Here is a 14,379-nt window from a genome sequence, read left to right as displayed (position 1 = left end):
TGTCTCCAAAACCTTGCATTTTGGAGAGCTGTGTCGTCCCCTTCGTGCCCACCCCCTTCCCCCCCCCGGCGTTTGCCTCTTGCTAAACGGACATCCTGTGCTTTCATGTAGGCTTCAAAGGTGAGCAGAAGTTGTCTTTTATATGCAGCATATGTAGTAAAAATCAAAATACTAGGAAAAGGTGAATCGTTTGTCCGTGCAAACTAAGATCCTAGTAGTGCGTTAAACAATAGTAAATGCTTTTTAAGAATGTTCAAATATTTTAATTAAATGAAACTGGAATCATATCCTAGTAAACTTGAAGTATTACCCTACTGTCTTAGAGGGGAAGTTGTCCCCGATCCCGCTTTATGGTTGTTCCCACTACCAGGCGCTGCATCTCTCTGTAGGCAGGGCAGAGTTTTCCGGTTTGCTTTTTGGTCTTGCTGAGGAGTTAAGCGTGTGTTTCCATAAGCGCGGGCTCGGCTCCGGCGCTCCCGGGGACCAGGAAGTTTTTCGCCCAGTCTATCGTCTTCACTATTTTGGCTTGAGAGTGGAACATTGGCGCGGATCTGTCTTTATGTAACCCGGAGGCGGCAGCTGGTGCAAAGTGGCCGGTTAGCTCAGTTGGTTAGAGCGTGGTGCTAATAACGCCAAGGTCGCGGGTTCGATCCCCGTACGGGCCACAAAACTCTACCTTTTTACTTTTTTTTTCTCCACTGTCTCCAATTTGTCCCACCGATTCCCACCAACCTCGCGCGGTTCTGCTGAGACACGGTGTGACCTGCACACAAGGGCACGACCGCGAGGTGGGGTGTGTGTGTGCAGGGCTCGAGCACCCAGGGCGGCTGCAGCACTGGCCGAGCTTCATCGCGCTCCTACGGCTGATGGAGCCTGGCCGGTCCCGGCAGAGCGCGGATTTCTGTTTCTGCGCGGGCGGCTCAGCGTGCTCGGGTGACCCCTTCGGGCTTTTTTCTGCCGTGTGGATTGCCCTTCCCGCGTGACACGCGCTCCCCCGCCCGAAACCCGCCCGGTGACAGCGAGTGGGGAGTGATCCACAGAATGGGCCACGTTGGAGACCACATCTCGTACAACCTCCCTCCTCAAGCAGACTTGTCCCAGAGCACACGGCACAGGATTGCGTCCAGACTGTTCTGGGATATCTCCAGTTGAGGTAAACTCCACAATCTCTCTGAGCAACCTGTTCCGGTGTTCGGTAACCTGCACAGTAAAGTTCTTCCTCATGTTCAGGTGGAACGTTCTGTGCATCGGTTCCTGCCAGTTGTCTCGTGTCCTAGAGGTTGGCACCTCCGAGAAGAGCGTGGCTCCATTCTCTTGGCACAATCCCCTTTAGATATTTATACACAGAGATGGGGCCCCCTCTCAGTTGTCTCTTCTCGAGGCTGGAAAGGCCCGACTCCCTCATCCTCTTCTCGTAAGAGAGACGCTCCAGTCCCACAACTACCCCCCGTTGCCCTGCACTGGACCCGCTCCAGGAGGCCCACGCCCCTCTTGAACTGAGACTCGGTACGCTCTGCCTGAAGAGCGGGGAAACCCAACTCGCGGTAACTCCGCCCACAGGTCCCACCTCCAGCCCCACCCGGGGCCAGACGCTTCGGCTGCACCTCCGCCGGTTTTTGCCCGCGCGAGCCGCCGTCGGCGCCGGGCGGCCCCGCCCCGGGAGGGCGCGGCGGGCGCTGCCGGGGGTGCCATTGGCTCCGCTGCCGGTGCCCCGCGCATCGCCCGCGCCGCCGACACCGCCCGGGGCAGCTGCCGATGCGGCGCCCGCCCGCCTGCCAAGATGGCGTCTCCCGGGGCGGGGGGCGCCGAGGCGCCGCCGCCCCCTCCGCCCGCTGAGGACGAGCCCCCCGGGACGCGCGGGGCTCCCCCCGGCGCGGTAGCCGTGGCGGCGGGGCGGGAGGAGGGCGGCAGCGGTGGCGCGGAGCTGCTGGCGGTGACGGAGGAGCTGGTGCAGAGCTTGGCCGCCCTGGAAGCCGGTGCGGGGGCGGCGGCGAGCGGCACCGTGCTGTACCTGCGGGCGGACGGGAGCGCGGCGGAGGGCGCGGGGCTGAACGCCGGCGAGCGACGGCGGCGACTGGAGCGGCTGCTGGAGAGCCCGGGGCTGCCCCTGCCGCCCCGTCCCGCCGCCGCGCCGCTGGCCCCCGCGGAGCTCCGGCGGGTCATCGAGCAAGTGAGCAAGGCCCAGGAGCAGCTGAAGCCGGCGGCGGCCGCCGCGGCCCCGCCGCAGCCCTGCCCCGCGGGCGGCATCATGCAGAACGCCGCCCGGCAGCTGCAGAGCGTGGCCCAGCAGGTCGCCCTGCAGCAGGACAGGGCCGCCGCGGCCGCCCGCCTCCTCCCGCAGAAGGTAACCCCGGGGGCTGGGGGGCGGGAGGCTGCGGCGCTCCGTTGGGGATGAAAGCCACGGCTCCGGCTTTCATGATTTGTAATGAAATTTTTTTGTAATGATTTTTTTTTCTCCCCCCGTTTTCCTCCGTCACACTTGCCGTCGGGTGTAGACTCCAGTCCCATAGCTGAAAGGCACAGCTTTCAATGTGGTTTAGGAAAATCCGTGTTTGAATGTAACTAATAGCTGCTGTGGTCAGTATTTCGGTCTGACAACACGTGCAGCCAAGAACAGCTTAGAAGAGCTGTTTCACAGTGGTGATACAGAAAGTTAGTGCATGCCTTTCTTGCAGGTGACAGTATCTGGGCTTTCAACCCACGTTTGGGGTGCAGGGTTTGTCAAGTGATTGAGCCAAACTGAGGCAGAAATTTGGATGAAGCAGGCAGAACTGTGAGGGAGATGAACAGTAACGTCTGATTCTCTGAATCATCACCACGAAGTTTTTGTGAACTGAACACATACTATAGTATGTCCTGGACTGTTTTTTTTGGCCTGTGTCGTGTAGCATTGTAGTTCTCCCGTGTTTGGGGTTTGCTGAAGGTTATGAATGTGCCTTGGTGATGGCATTGACCCTGCTATTCCAGACAGGCCTGCTAGTAGGAGACAAAGCTGTGACATGGCTTCAGAGCAAACTTTACATGTTTTAGTTGAACATCAGTCACAGCAGTAAATGTGCAGGAAAACCCATAGCTTGGAGGAAGGGAAATCTGTGCTTTGATGTTAAATCTGTGCTTTGATGCATTAAAATGAAAAACTAATGATGTGCAGTGGTTTCTTCATGCTTTGCTTTAAGGGCATGTGTGTATTATCTAGATAAGTATTTATTGATTAATGCTATACTTTGTAATTGCAATTCTTCCCTTTTTCCACAAAAGCATCTGGAAGCCATTTGTGTCCAAGTTCAGCCAGGACAGATGAAGGAAACTGAAAGGCCAGTGACATCATTGGCACCAATCCAGTCGAAAACTCTAACGCTGAGTCAGCCAGTTGGTAGGAATTCTAGCATACCAGGACTTGGCATTATTAATCCCCACATAATTAGGATACAGCCTGTTTCAGGAACTGAGCAGCAACAGCTATTCCTGCAAAGTTCTTCTGAGTCTCCGGTTCAGTTGCTTATGCAGAGGCCTTTACCATCTCATGGCTCAGTGTCTGTGAGCAAGATTCCCCCGTCTAAGATGGTGAATGGACAGAGGGCTACTCGTGCCACAGCATCGGCTTCAAGGTCTCCAAATCCTACCATGGCTGCAGCCAGTTCAGCAAGTACACAATGCCTTGAAAAAAAGCAAAAAGATGACAAGTTAAAGAAATCCTTGAAGGTGAAAACTCGTTCTGGACGGATTTCACGCCCCCCCAAATACAAAGCTAAAGATTACAAATTCATTAAAATGGAGGATTTGGCTGATGGTCATCAATCTGATTCTGATGACTACTCTGAGCTGAGTATAGAAGATGATGAAGAAGGAAAGATGAAGGGAAAGGATGCATTATTCAGTTCTTCAAATTATAATCTGAAACCCAAAATGTTTAAATGTCAGACTTGTGAAAAATCTTACATAGGAAAAGGAGGATTAGCAAGACATTATAAACTTAACCCAGACCATGGACAGCTGGAGTCTTCACCTCAGAAAATACCTCTAAATAAGCCTAATGGAAGTATATTTGTGGAAGAGCAAATGATGAGTCCAGCACATTTGGATTCAACTACTGTCACTTTAAATCATGAAAAAGCACTAGCTACCAATCTGGAAGAAACTGTTGATTCAAAGGCTGGAGAACAGGTAAAGTGTTACTTAGAAAAACTGTCAGTTCTTTCATTCAAAGTAGAATGGCAGTTCTGTAGCTGCACAGTCTTGTACTGCTCAGAAATATCCATATTTCTGAAATGTAGTCATATCAGAAATATCCATATTTTTGAGCAGTACAAGTTATGATAGACTACATTAGGCAAATTTCCCATTGAAGTGCTTTAAAAATCAAATTGTCTCTTGCAGTGCTGCAGCAACAGTACTGTTGCACAGACACATATAACTAAATGTTCACTGAGTGCTCATTTGTTACTGGGCTTCTGACAGTTTTCACCTTGTCTGCATAAATGACATTCTTTGCATTTGGGTAAGAACACTGTTGTTCAGTTACAGCCTTTAGCATGACAGCAACACATCATCTGCTCTCTCATTTTCTGTTGCTGAAATAATGTCATCACAGAAAAATCTCTTATTTGGAACACAACAGTGAACTGCAGCTCTTCCTAGAGCAGGTTTTCAAAGTGGGGCTTTGAAACCCTGCACACCAAACACTGGTGAAATTTGAGTCTCCGGGTAGGAAGCTGCCTCAGCTGCTAATTTTTTCCTGTGATGTTTTAAGCTGGTCACTTCAAAGAAAAGTTTCTCTTCTAATATTAAAATGACTCTTAACATTTTGCAGCAACTTGATGCAGCTGCTGGCTAGGAAGAAGTACTCGTTTAGATGTAGGGGTGTCACATTTATTACTTGCATTTGTAATTGTGAAGTTGTTCTCAGGAAAGTGAAAATTTACAGCTTAAGGTGCCAGTGCAGCAAACAAACGTTCCTTCATTGTCTACGCTCGCTTATCATCTCTGGAAAAAGAGAATTGCAGAATACTGAAGTCTGCTCTCTGAATTATTGTACAGTTTTTTGATACAGATAGGAAGCCAATCAAGATCCCCATGCTCAACCCCATGTCTTATGACAAATTTAGAACTAATTTAGTAATTTAATCCCTGGATAGAACTGACATAAATTTGCCATTTTTAGAGCTTCCCTAATCAGTAGAATAGTAGGGAGTTACTGAATGTTGGGATGCAAATGTACAGATTATGCAAAGAAGCCTGATGTACCTCAGTACTATTATAAACTCATTTCTTAAAAGATGCTAGAACATTCTTAGAAATTCTAGCTTGGAAGGGAAGATGTTTAAGTAAGAAATCACTCCTTTAAACGGTTAAAAAGTTTTGTACTGAAATAATGATGATAACTTAAAAATAGAAAAGGTATTTTGAGTTTCTGTGTGATTTTATAACAGAAGCTACTTTCTAGCTGTGTTCCTAGGAAAGACTGGATTTTGAAATGTGGAAACTGGGCAGTACGTTTTGATATTTAATTACTGGGCTTGTCACTGTTCATGGTGCCGGAGTTTTTGTCTTTTGTATAAAGTCTTTAAGCTTTGATGTGGTTACAATGAAACCCAAGTTATTCTTTGAGTATGTTTTACTGCTAATTAAGTTTTAGTTCTGCAACTTCTTTATCTAAAGAGGATATATTTTACTTCAAAAATATTAAATGTATTTAACCCACTTAAAACAGCTCTTTTATTATGTTTATTTAATCTCTTTATTTTGTATGACATCTTGTGGTTCAAAAATGCTAACTTTGCAAATAATGACATATATGTGATGCGGAAATAGCATTCTTAACTAACGTGTTGGATTTATTCCACAACTTTATTTGCAAGTTTTTCTTGTATCCAGCTTTGCATTTTTTTAATATGCTATTATTGTTTGCATAGATGGCAAACTTAATTACAAAATTGTCTTCCTCAAAACTGTTTAAAATAGTGAATAAATACTTTTTCTTTTAATTAAGGCTTCAGAGTCTGAGGAAAGCAGACACTTGCCGGCAGAAAAACCAAATGAAACCAGTTCAGGACACCGGGGACCCGTAACACCAAAAGGACCTGGAAGACCCAGACGACCAAAGAGACGTGGTCGACCCAGGACGGGTGGAAGATCCAGGTGTTCTGGAAGGCTTAGCAGACCTGGTCAGTCCCCTTCAAAGTCACTTAGTAGTGTGTCAGCAGAACACAATGTATTCAGAAGAAAAGCTAGGTTAAAAGAGGTATGGTTCTCTTCTGCAATTACTTCACAAGTATTTTTCACCCGCCCTATTTTTTTTCCCCCCTTTTTTTTCATCACTTATTTTCAATGAACCATTTTCAAAAAGATTTTTTTTTTTTTTTTACATCCTTGTGTATGGACAAGATGAAAGCCCAAGATGGCTTCTAAGAAGAAAAAATTAAGTTGTCTTTTAAGAAAAATATATTTCCAACAGAATACTGGAAAAAGGGAAAATGGGAACTCAGTCTGGAAAGGGATTTTTGACATGTAGATATATTCTTGCTATCCTTTTTCTGGAGAAGGAAAGTTACTAGCTACTACTACATATCTTCTCCAACACAGTAAAAGAAATAATAATAAAAGAACCCTGAAAAACCAAAACAAACCCACAAAGAAGGTCTTGGGGGAGGATAGAATGGGGATTAAAATCCAACTAACACAACTTGTTCTTTGTTTTCTGTGTGTTGTAGATCCTTTATGGCTACTAAAGCTACTGAGGTTGCTGTTCTTTCTATGAATTGGCAACATTTTTGGGACTGAGTTTTGTCTGCACATGAGTAGTAACTGTTCTGAGGTCTTCTAGCTTACCCCATTTTGGAGTTAGTTTGCATGTATTCTTAAAGCTGCCTAAACATACAGCACATCTTTCAAAAAAACGTAGTGATATTTTATGTTCTGAAAATGGGGTGCATAATGTGTGGGCTGCTTTTTCCTAATAATCTCATTCTGGCTTTTGACAGCTAATACAACAATGTGATAATGAAGACTTAATGGAGCTGGCTCTCCCACGTCTTACAAAGCTTGTTACGGTGTATGAATTCCTGTTGATGAAGGTGAGTTTTTATGTAAAAATAGTAAATTATTTTAGGGATACTTCCATTAGTATACACAAAAAGATACCTTTAGAGACATAATCGAATTTCTTAAATTAGTATTGTGCAGCATGTAGATGTTCCACACATCACTTCAGTCTTACACAGGCAAAACTCTCGTAGGTTTCAACTCAAAGCCTTGCTTTTTGCTGCCTGGTTCAGTGGCATTTTGAATATTGCATAGTCTTTTGACTTGCATGTTTCTATTTTAAAATGTTGAACAAAACAAAACTGACAGATCTTAATTTAATCTCTTTTTAAAGTATAGGGAGGGAGAAACAAGCCCTTTTTTATTCCCCTCTTATTCCTAGGTTGAAAAAGGATATCCAGCCAAAGCTTACTTTCCAGATGTGTACAGGGAATTTGAAGACTTGCATAACATGGTAAAGAAAATGGCTTATGATCACCTCAGTAATTCTGATTCTGTGAGTTGCCAGCAGCCTGTTGAAATAAAAGATGCTAAGGTAATAAAGCACTCTGTTTGGAACTATGATTGGTTTGTTTGCTTGCTTTATTTTAGATGCCTTGCATTTTTAATTTTCTCTGATAAGCTTTCTCATGTAGGTAAATTTATTTGAAGACAACATGATTTTTGATGAGCAAAAGTAGACATTATTGTAAAAAGTCCAACAATTTACCAAGAAGAAAAAGAAATCCATAATAAAACTACAATTCTAGTTTGTCAGTGGATACACCTAGAAAGATTAAAACCAATTCTAGCAGTGCTGATACCTGCCTTGCATATCTGGGGTAGTATGAAGCTGCATGTTACTGCAAGGTGTCTTTAGCATTAACTGCTAATAAAAGTACATCCTGATGTTTGATCAGGAAGGAGAGGGGGGGTCTATATTTAAAATGAGTGACCTTGATTTGAAGGGATAAGTAGTTTCATTGCAAAATGAGGGCAAACTGAATGCATCTATACAGTTCACAGTGATACCAACAAATGTGAAAGGCAGGGACTGCATTAATAAAACTGCAAACTATTATTTCAGTGACTCCAGATGCATTGTTTATGGAGCTGTATCTAGAAAGACAGATGGAACCTCTTTCTTGCTTCTCTTCTGTGTTCATGTGCGTTCTTAATATAGAATGATGCTTTTTAAAAACTAAAAACAAGACCAAACCAAACCCCAAAACAACCTAGCCTTGCGAAGCTGGATAGTAGTATATCTACATAGGGATGAAGCACAGGAACGGAATGTGAGGAGGGGGGAAACTCCTTAACTACGCAGAGATATTCTAAACAGGAAGACTTAAATGTTTTTTATATGATGGAGAGCCTCAATAATCTTTATTAAACTCTGCTCTGAGTAACTGTCTCTGGATTCTATATATAACTATCATTCTTTCAAGGTTTGCCTGTTAACAGTCACCTTCAGAGGAAGATCATGTGTCAGTGTGAAGGCTAGGAGAAAACATGGGAGTCTAAATACTGGCATTGAGCTGAGGTGATTGTCAGGCTCGACATGGTGTAATTCTAGTTCAGTTTTAAGAAAACGAATCTGTATTTCAGCATTTATGTATTCAGATCTGAGAGGCTAACTTTTACTTTTTTCCCTGTATCTGTTTTTAAAGGTTGCTGAATCTCTAGGAATCACAGAAATACTCAGTGGAGAACAGAAGATGCAAGGTGCAGGCTCTTGTTCACCATGTGTAATTAAAATGGTTAGTGAGCAAGTGCCTGAGGATGTACTGGGACAAAAATGGTTAGCTGAGGTATGGAATACCTTTGTGAAAATTAACAATGAAACTAAGACAAATTAAAACTTTTTAAAACACATAATTATTCCTTACAAAATCATGCTAGTATTATCTGAGTCATGTTAAAGTAAGGCTTTTGTGGTGTTCAGAAATACTGAAAGTACTCTCTGCTGTGGTATCATAGCAGGGCATATGAACTAGCACATTAAGTATGTGCTTTGGGAAGACACTTGGTAGTGTTCAGGACAGAATATCAAAGACTTACAGGTCTTACAGGGACAAAAGAACTTCGTTGAGGTGCTGGTAACTGGGGGCCCCACAGATTCCAACCTGTGTTAGAGGAAATGGCCTAACCTACAGGAGGCTCAGACGTTGGAGAAGTGATTTCTGTGCTAATTGGTGGTGGATAGAGGGGCATGAAAACAGATTCTTTCTTTCTGACAAGTCAATTGACAAGCTTCAGTCTGTTTACAGTGTAGCAGAGAGCTGTGTTTTCTCCCCTTGGAGTTCTGGCGAAGTGTGAGGGCTGTGTTTAAATCCTTACCTTTTAGAAGACCTTTAGTGTAAACTCTGTTTTCAAGGATCATCAGTTCACTGCCATGATGTCTCCACAATTATCTCTTCCAGTATTTTCAACTGTTATAGGGGCAGCAGTTAATCATCTCTTATATTGACAGAGCTCAGGGGAAGAACTGTTGCCACCAGCCAAAAGGACCAAGTTAGAAGACGTAACAGAGAACGTGAACGATGCTTATGCCAGTCAAGATGAAGTGAAAGAAAATAGTGGAAATTTGTGTACACTGTTTGAAAAAGATGGTAACCTCTTCAGATTTTCCAGTTCTGTTCTGTTCATGGAGGAGTTGAACAAATCTTTGTTCTTCAGGCTACTGTGGTTTTTGTATTAAAGTTTCATTTCTTAACTTGCTTCCCAAGTCCTTCAAAAGCAACTGTTTAACTGGAAAGGCCTCATGAGGAGGGAAAAGTTATAGATGATGCAGACAGCAGTAGCTCAATTCTAGATGCATGATAATCCAGTTATTGATACTAAGGAGCATAGTACTGTCCTCTGCTGTGTGCTTCCTGTTTGTCCTATCCCTCAAAGTCCTTGACCATTGTGTCAGCTGTGGGAGAGCAGAGGAAGAGGAAGCAGAGTGCACATTCTTCCTCTTGATCCCTGCCAGCTACAGTAGCAGAATTCCCAGAGCTTTGTGGATCTTGGGGGAAATGGAGAGCTGGTGTAGGCTGTCCTGTATCCATCATTGGAATACATCTTGTATTGGAATTGAGGCACCATTTTTCACCAGTCTTCAGGTGGTTGCCTTTATTTTTATTATTTCTTCATCTTTCATCCTGCTGCCCTTCAGATTAGCAGGGTAACAGTGAAAGGAAAGTAAATCTGTAGTAAGGTGCGTCTATCAGTACCATCCTCTTTGTAAATACCTTGTTTTGTTGTTGGTGTTAAGTGGATTTGCTTTTGCCCTTTGCATGTTTTTCAGTCAATAGTCATTTTTGTTTCCCTCCATTAGATTTTCTTTCTCTGAAAGGCTCTCTGCATAACCATGCTTACTTCTTGCTGCACTATGATTTTCTTCTGGGCTATGAGTTTTTAAAATTATATTTTGCTTGCACCTGCTAGTAGGGCGTTTGCTAGTCTACAGTGCAAAAAATTAAAAACAGTCCTTTCTGCAGCGTTACATCTCCTTTGTTGTGCAGTGATATCTTTCATAACAAAAAAAATCCAAAACCAAACCAACCTACTTGTTCCTTTTGACCTTTAATAATAAAGACTGACAGCTCATACCACTGCAGCTTAGTAGTTATTGTTCAACTACCTTCAGGGTTTGGGACTCTGGTCAGGTCCAGGTCAAGTAACTGGTAGAACACTGCATTTCTTGTGGTTTTTACCTTTTCTGGCACAGGACAAAAGTGCCTCTGTGGCTCTTAGCACATTAATATGTAGCAACCTGATGACATATCTGAGTCCAGGATGTGCTTGATTAGGAATAGAAATTTAAACAAATTTAAATGCTTCCATCGACTTACTAATGGCGATGATGATGAGCAGCTGACAAGTTTGTGCCTGGTAAAGTCTATATCTTTTAATGTTACTGGCTGCACGGTGGAAGAAAATTGAGTTTGACTTTCAGCTCAGGTTGTTTTCAGGATTAACAGAAAAATGCTGCCTCTTAATGTAAGGTCTCTTAACATTTCTTAATATAGAAATACTTGATAAAATATCACGGTTCAAAAATTCCCTAAATATTTTTATACTGACTTTCTCATTGGGAAGTTCTGTGAAACTCTTGTAAGGTGCCTCAGGTTTGCTAATTTGGGGGAAAGAAAGCAGGGAAGTAGTCTAGCTTTTCCTCCAAAATTTTTGCTGAAAACCAATTTTTTTGGCATGCAATATTAGATTGCCCAACAAAATAATATTTCTTTTCCCTTTTCAGGTTTTAATCCATTAAATGGAGAAATCTTGCTTTCAGAAGATAGGCATATCACTTGCTGCACAAGTGGAAGTACATTACAGACAGCAGAAGAACATAATTCAGTTGCTGATTCAGGAGTTAGAAACTATGCTGAAAATTCAGGTACCTTCTCCCAAACTGTGGAAATGAGGATAGAGTATCCCCAGCCTGTGAGCATACAGGGAGCAGATCTGGCAGGTGCCACATCTCTGCTGCACACTGAAGTCGTGCTGCCTGTTGAAGCAGGTGGCTCAGCTGGGCTGGTTCAGGCGCACTTTGTGAGCGGGAATGCGGCAGGGGGACTGGCAGCTCCTGAACTCCACAGCTCCATGCCGAAGCAGGCAGTGGCAAGTCAGAGCACTGGCTTACCAACGAGTGAAGAAAATGGTCACAATCCAAAATATCAGGAACTGCAAGAAGAAAACCCTAAATTTGCAATTAAAGAACATTCTGAGCAACTTCATAATGCTGGTATGACTGATGACATACAGGAACTTGAAAAAGTTTTTTCAACAAACATTGTGCCAATAAACTACCCCCACAGTGCTCAGGCTGAATCGCATGAGAACGCTGTCCAGGGAGCCTCCCTGTCCACTCATGGGAGCCAGGAAAATGCTTTTAAAAATGAGAGTGAATATTCTTCACAGGAGCTGGCGAATACAGTTACTGTAGATGAAACTGTAGCTTTTGAGATTTCTGATGAGAGCCATGATTTTTTGTCTCAGGGACACGAACAGATTTTTATCCAGACTTCAGATGGGCTTATCTTGTCTCATCCAGACACTGCTGTTTTGTCTCAGGCGGAAGGCATCGTTATTGTGACTGATTCCAATGGTACTACAATGCACATTCGCACACCCGAAGGGATACCTTTGGAAACAGTGGAAGCACTACTGGCAATGGAAGCAGGTGGCCAAAGTGAAGATATTTTGCTCTCGCAAAGTGAATTGGAGCCATAAATTAGAAAACCCTATAAGCTTTCTTCTGGAAAAGACTGATTATAAAATGTATATTTTTCTAATGTGAATACTGAGATAATTGAAATTTAACTTATTTGTAAACTGTTTCTATGCCCTGTACTTTTTATAACTTATGTTTATATAAATCTAGCAGCATTGCAACCAAAAATTCTAGAATTAACATTGTTCTATTTGCTTTATATGTTGGGGATGGGTGGAAAGTAGAAATCTTGTCAACCCTAAAACTTGCACTGTTCCCTTTTGTTACATAATTCCTTTTCTCTCTAGCCATCTAAAAATGCAGTAAGTTGTACTGCTGTTCAGCAGTGATGTGCTGTGTACTGGCAAGCTGTATATGGGTAAAATAAAAGCTATATTAAAAATGTGCATTTTCTTTGCCACTGAGATTACAAAACACCATCATTGCACTTTTTAAAAGCTATCTTGAACATTCATTAGCATCTAGACTTGATGCACATAAATCTGCCTGGAAAAATTGGCAGTTTTAAGTATAATCCACACTTGTGCATTCCGGGAACAATGTGACAGCCTAGCTCATCCTTACTGAAATAAGCATTCACTGAGTTAGGGACAAAAATAGCCTCAAACAAGATATGTTTTGTACTGAACAGTTGGAAATGTATTTAAGTTGCTTGTCTAATGTTCAGCCACATCTTTAAAAACTGCTGTTGCGTAGACATAAACGGGAAGGTGCGTAAGTAGTGATCTAATTTTCCTTAATGAGGTACCAAATTCTTTTTTTGCTTTAGTCTGTCACAGCCTATTTTTGTTAGACTGGTATTAGACTTTTCTTTCAGATGACGCATCCTTTATGAATTCTACACTTTGACCTTCCTAGTAACTCCACACTACCTTGTACTGTTTAATCATAATACAAAGGGACTTTCTCTAGGCAGGGAGAGCACTTGGCAAATTACTTGAATTTTTGTCATACTCTCAATATGATCCTTGGATCATATTATATTTTTGTGGAGACCTACCAGCATCCTGTCTGAGGCACTGTCTTTTCTGTCAATATGTTTAGCAGGTGCAAAAGAACAGCATTAAATGAGCAGACATTACTGAAAAGTGGTAACATAAAATGTTACCTTAAAATGTGTGTGCTACCTCGTTGCTGAATAGATGCAGCTACTGGGATAATCAGGCAAATCTGCCAAGGACAGGAGAATTGTACTTAAGTATGAACACTGATTTTTTTCATGATATTGTTACTGAAGAAAACCACTAAAATTGAATCTAAACAAAAGAGAAGACAATTCACAGATTACATAAACTGCTCTACTATGTCCCTTTAAACATAGTTGAGTTAGGCTTTTTTGTTTGGTGGGTTTTTTTCTTGGTTGCCTGAGTAGGAGATGAATTTTATTACCCAAAATGTTGCCTTTTATGAGTAGTTGTGAAAGATACTGTATGTTAATGAGTTATTAATGTGTTACTATTTGTTTTGGGGTTTTTTCCCTCTTTTTTAGGAGGTGGTAATTGCCAGAGCATACAGACCTACCTTGTAAGTGAAGGTAGTATACAAAGCAAAGTTCTGCTGGTCTTGCAGTCTTCGATTGCAGTGACCAATTCTTTATGATACTCTTTTGTACTGACTGTCTAATAATTATATCTGAGGGCTACAAATATACCAATCAACTGCTTAGAGCTGGAATGACAAAACATCTCTGCAATGGTTTTGCAGTAATCTTCCAACGTCCAACAACAGTCAATAAGCAAGAGGGTCTGTGGATATGAAGACCTGTTCCTGAAGAGCTTCTTTCCTCTTAAGAAGTGAGAACAAACCACAATTACCTCCTGTGCAGAAAATGAAAATTGGCCTCAATTTTGCCTTCCCTATCAATTTGCACATGCTGGGAAATACAATACACCTACTCTCATCTTAAAAGCACAGTTCTATATGCGAACCAATCTTTTCTCCTTGGAAAATATTTTTGAAGTACGGAGATGTTTCCATAGTGACACAGGTCTGGCCCTACTCAGATGAATTAAGGTGGCTGTTAAACTAGGTGGAACACTTCCACTGAAAAAATAACAAAACCCAACAAAGCTGTTCCTAACTGTATTCTTGAGCTACTGCAGAATTTCTTTTCATATGCTGGAATTGCAGGCTAA

At 42.6% G+C, this 14,379-nt stretch overlaps 1 protein-coding gene and 1 non-coding gene across 3 annotated transcripts; both read left to right on the top strand.

Moving 5' to 3' along the window:
* The first annotated feature begins 591 nt into the window (after window positions 1-591).
* Window positions 592-665, top strand: TRNAI-AAU. Its single transcript has one exon. It is a non-coding gene; the product is annotated as a tRNA-Ile (tRNA).
* A 1,078-nt stretch (window positions 666-1,743) lies between these two features.
* On the top strand, window positions 1,744-12,630 carry ZNF839 (zinc finger protein 839). Of its 2 annotated transcripts, none has more exons than XM_039553078.1 (8): window positions 1,744-2,344; window positions 3,259-4,164; window positions 5,990-6,241; window positions 6,981-7,073; window positions 7,424-7,576; window positions 8,691-8,780; window positions 9,494-9,632; window positions 11,267-12,630. In XM_039553078.1, the coding sequence occupies exons 1-8, from the start codon at window positions 1,781-1,783 to the stop codon at window positions 12,241-12,243; spliced, it is 3,174 nt and encodes a 1,057-aa protein (XP_039409012.1). In that variant the 5' UTR covers window positions 1,744-1,780; the 3' UTR covers window positions 12,244-12,630. The 2 variants fall into 2 exon arrangements, with proteins under 2 accessions (XP_039409012.1, XP_039409010.1); XM_039553076.1 differs by having other exon boundaries at window positions 1,745-2,344; window positions 8,691-8,831.
* The last annotated feature ends 1,749 nt before the right edge of the window (window positions 12,631-14,379 follow it).

The sequence above is a fragment of the Corvus cornix genome, chromosome 5 (genome assembly GCF_000738735.6).
Source record: "Corvus cornix cornix isolate S_Up_H32 chromosome 5, ASM73873v5, whole genome shotgun sequence".
Classification (NCBI taxonomy): Eukaryota; Metazoa; Chordata; class Aves; order Passeriformes; family Corvidae; genus Corvus; species Corvus cornix.
The sequence above is the reverse complement of the archived record's forward strand: the minus strand, read 5'-3'. Positions and strand labels throughout refer to the sequence as shown.

Excerpts from the sequence above, each read along its gene's own strand:
- ZNF839 (XM_039553076.1), top strand. The coding sequence starts at position 1,781 with ATGGCGTCTCCCGGGGCGGGGGGCGCCGAGGCGCCGCCGCCCCCTCCG. Across the intron at positions 4,165-5,989 it reads ATTCAAAGGCTGGAGAACAG|GCTTCAGAGTCTGAGGAAAG; the intron begins GTAAAGTGTTAC and ends CTTTTAATTAAG. Across the intron at positions 6,242-6,980 it reads GAAAAGCTAGGTTAAAAGAG|CTAATACAACAATGTGATAA; the intron begins GTATGGTTCTCT and ends GGCTTTTGACAG.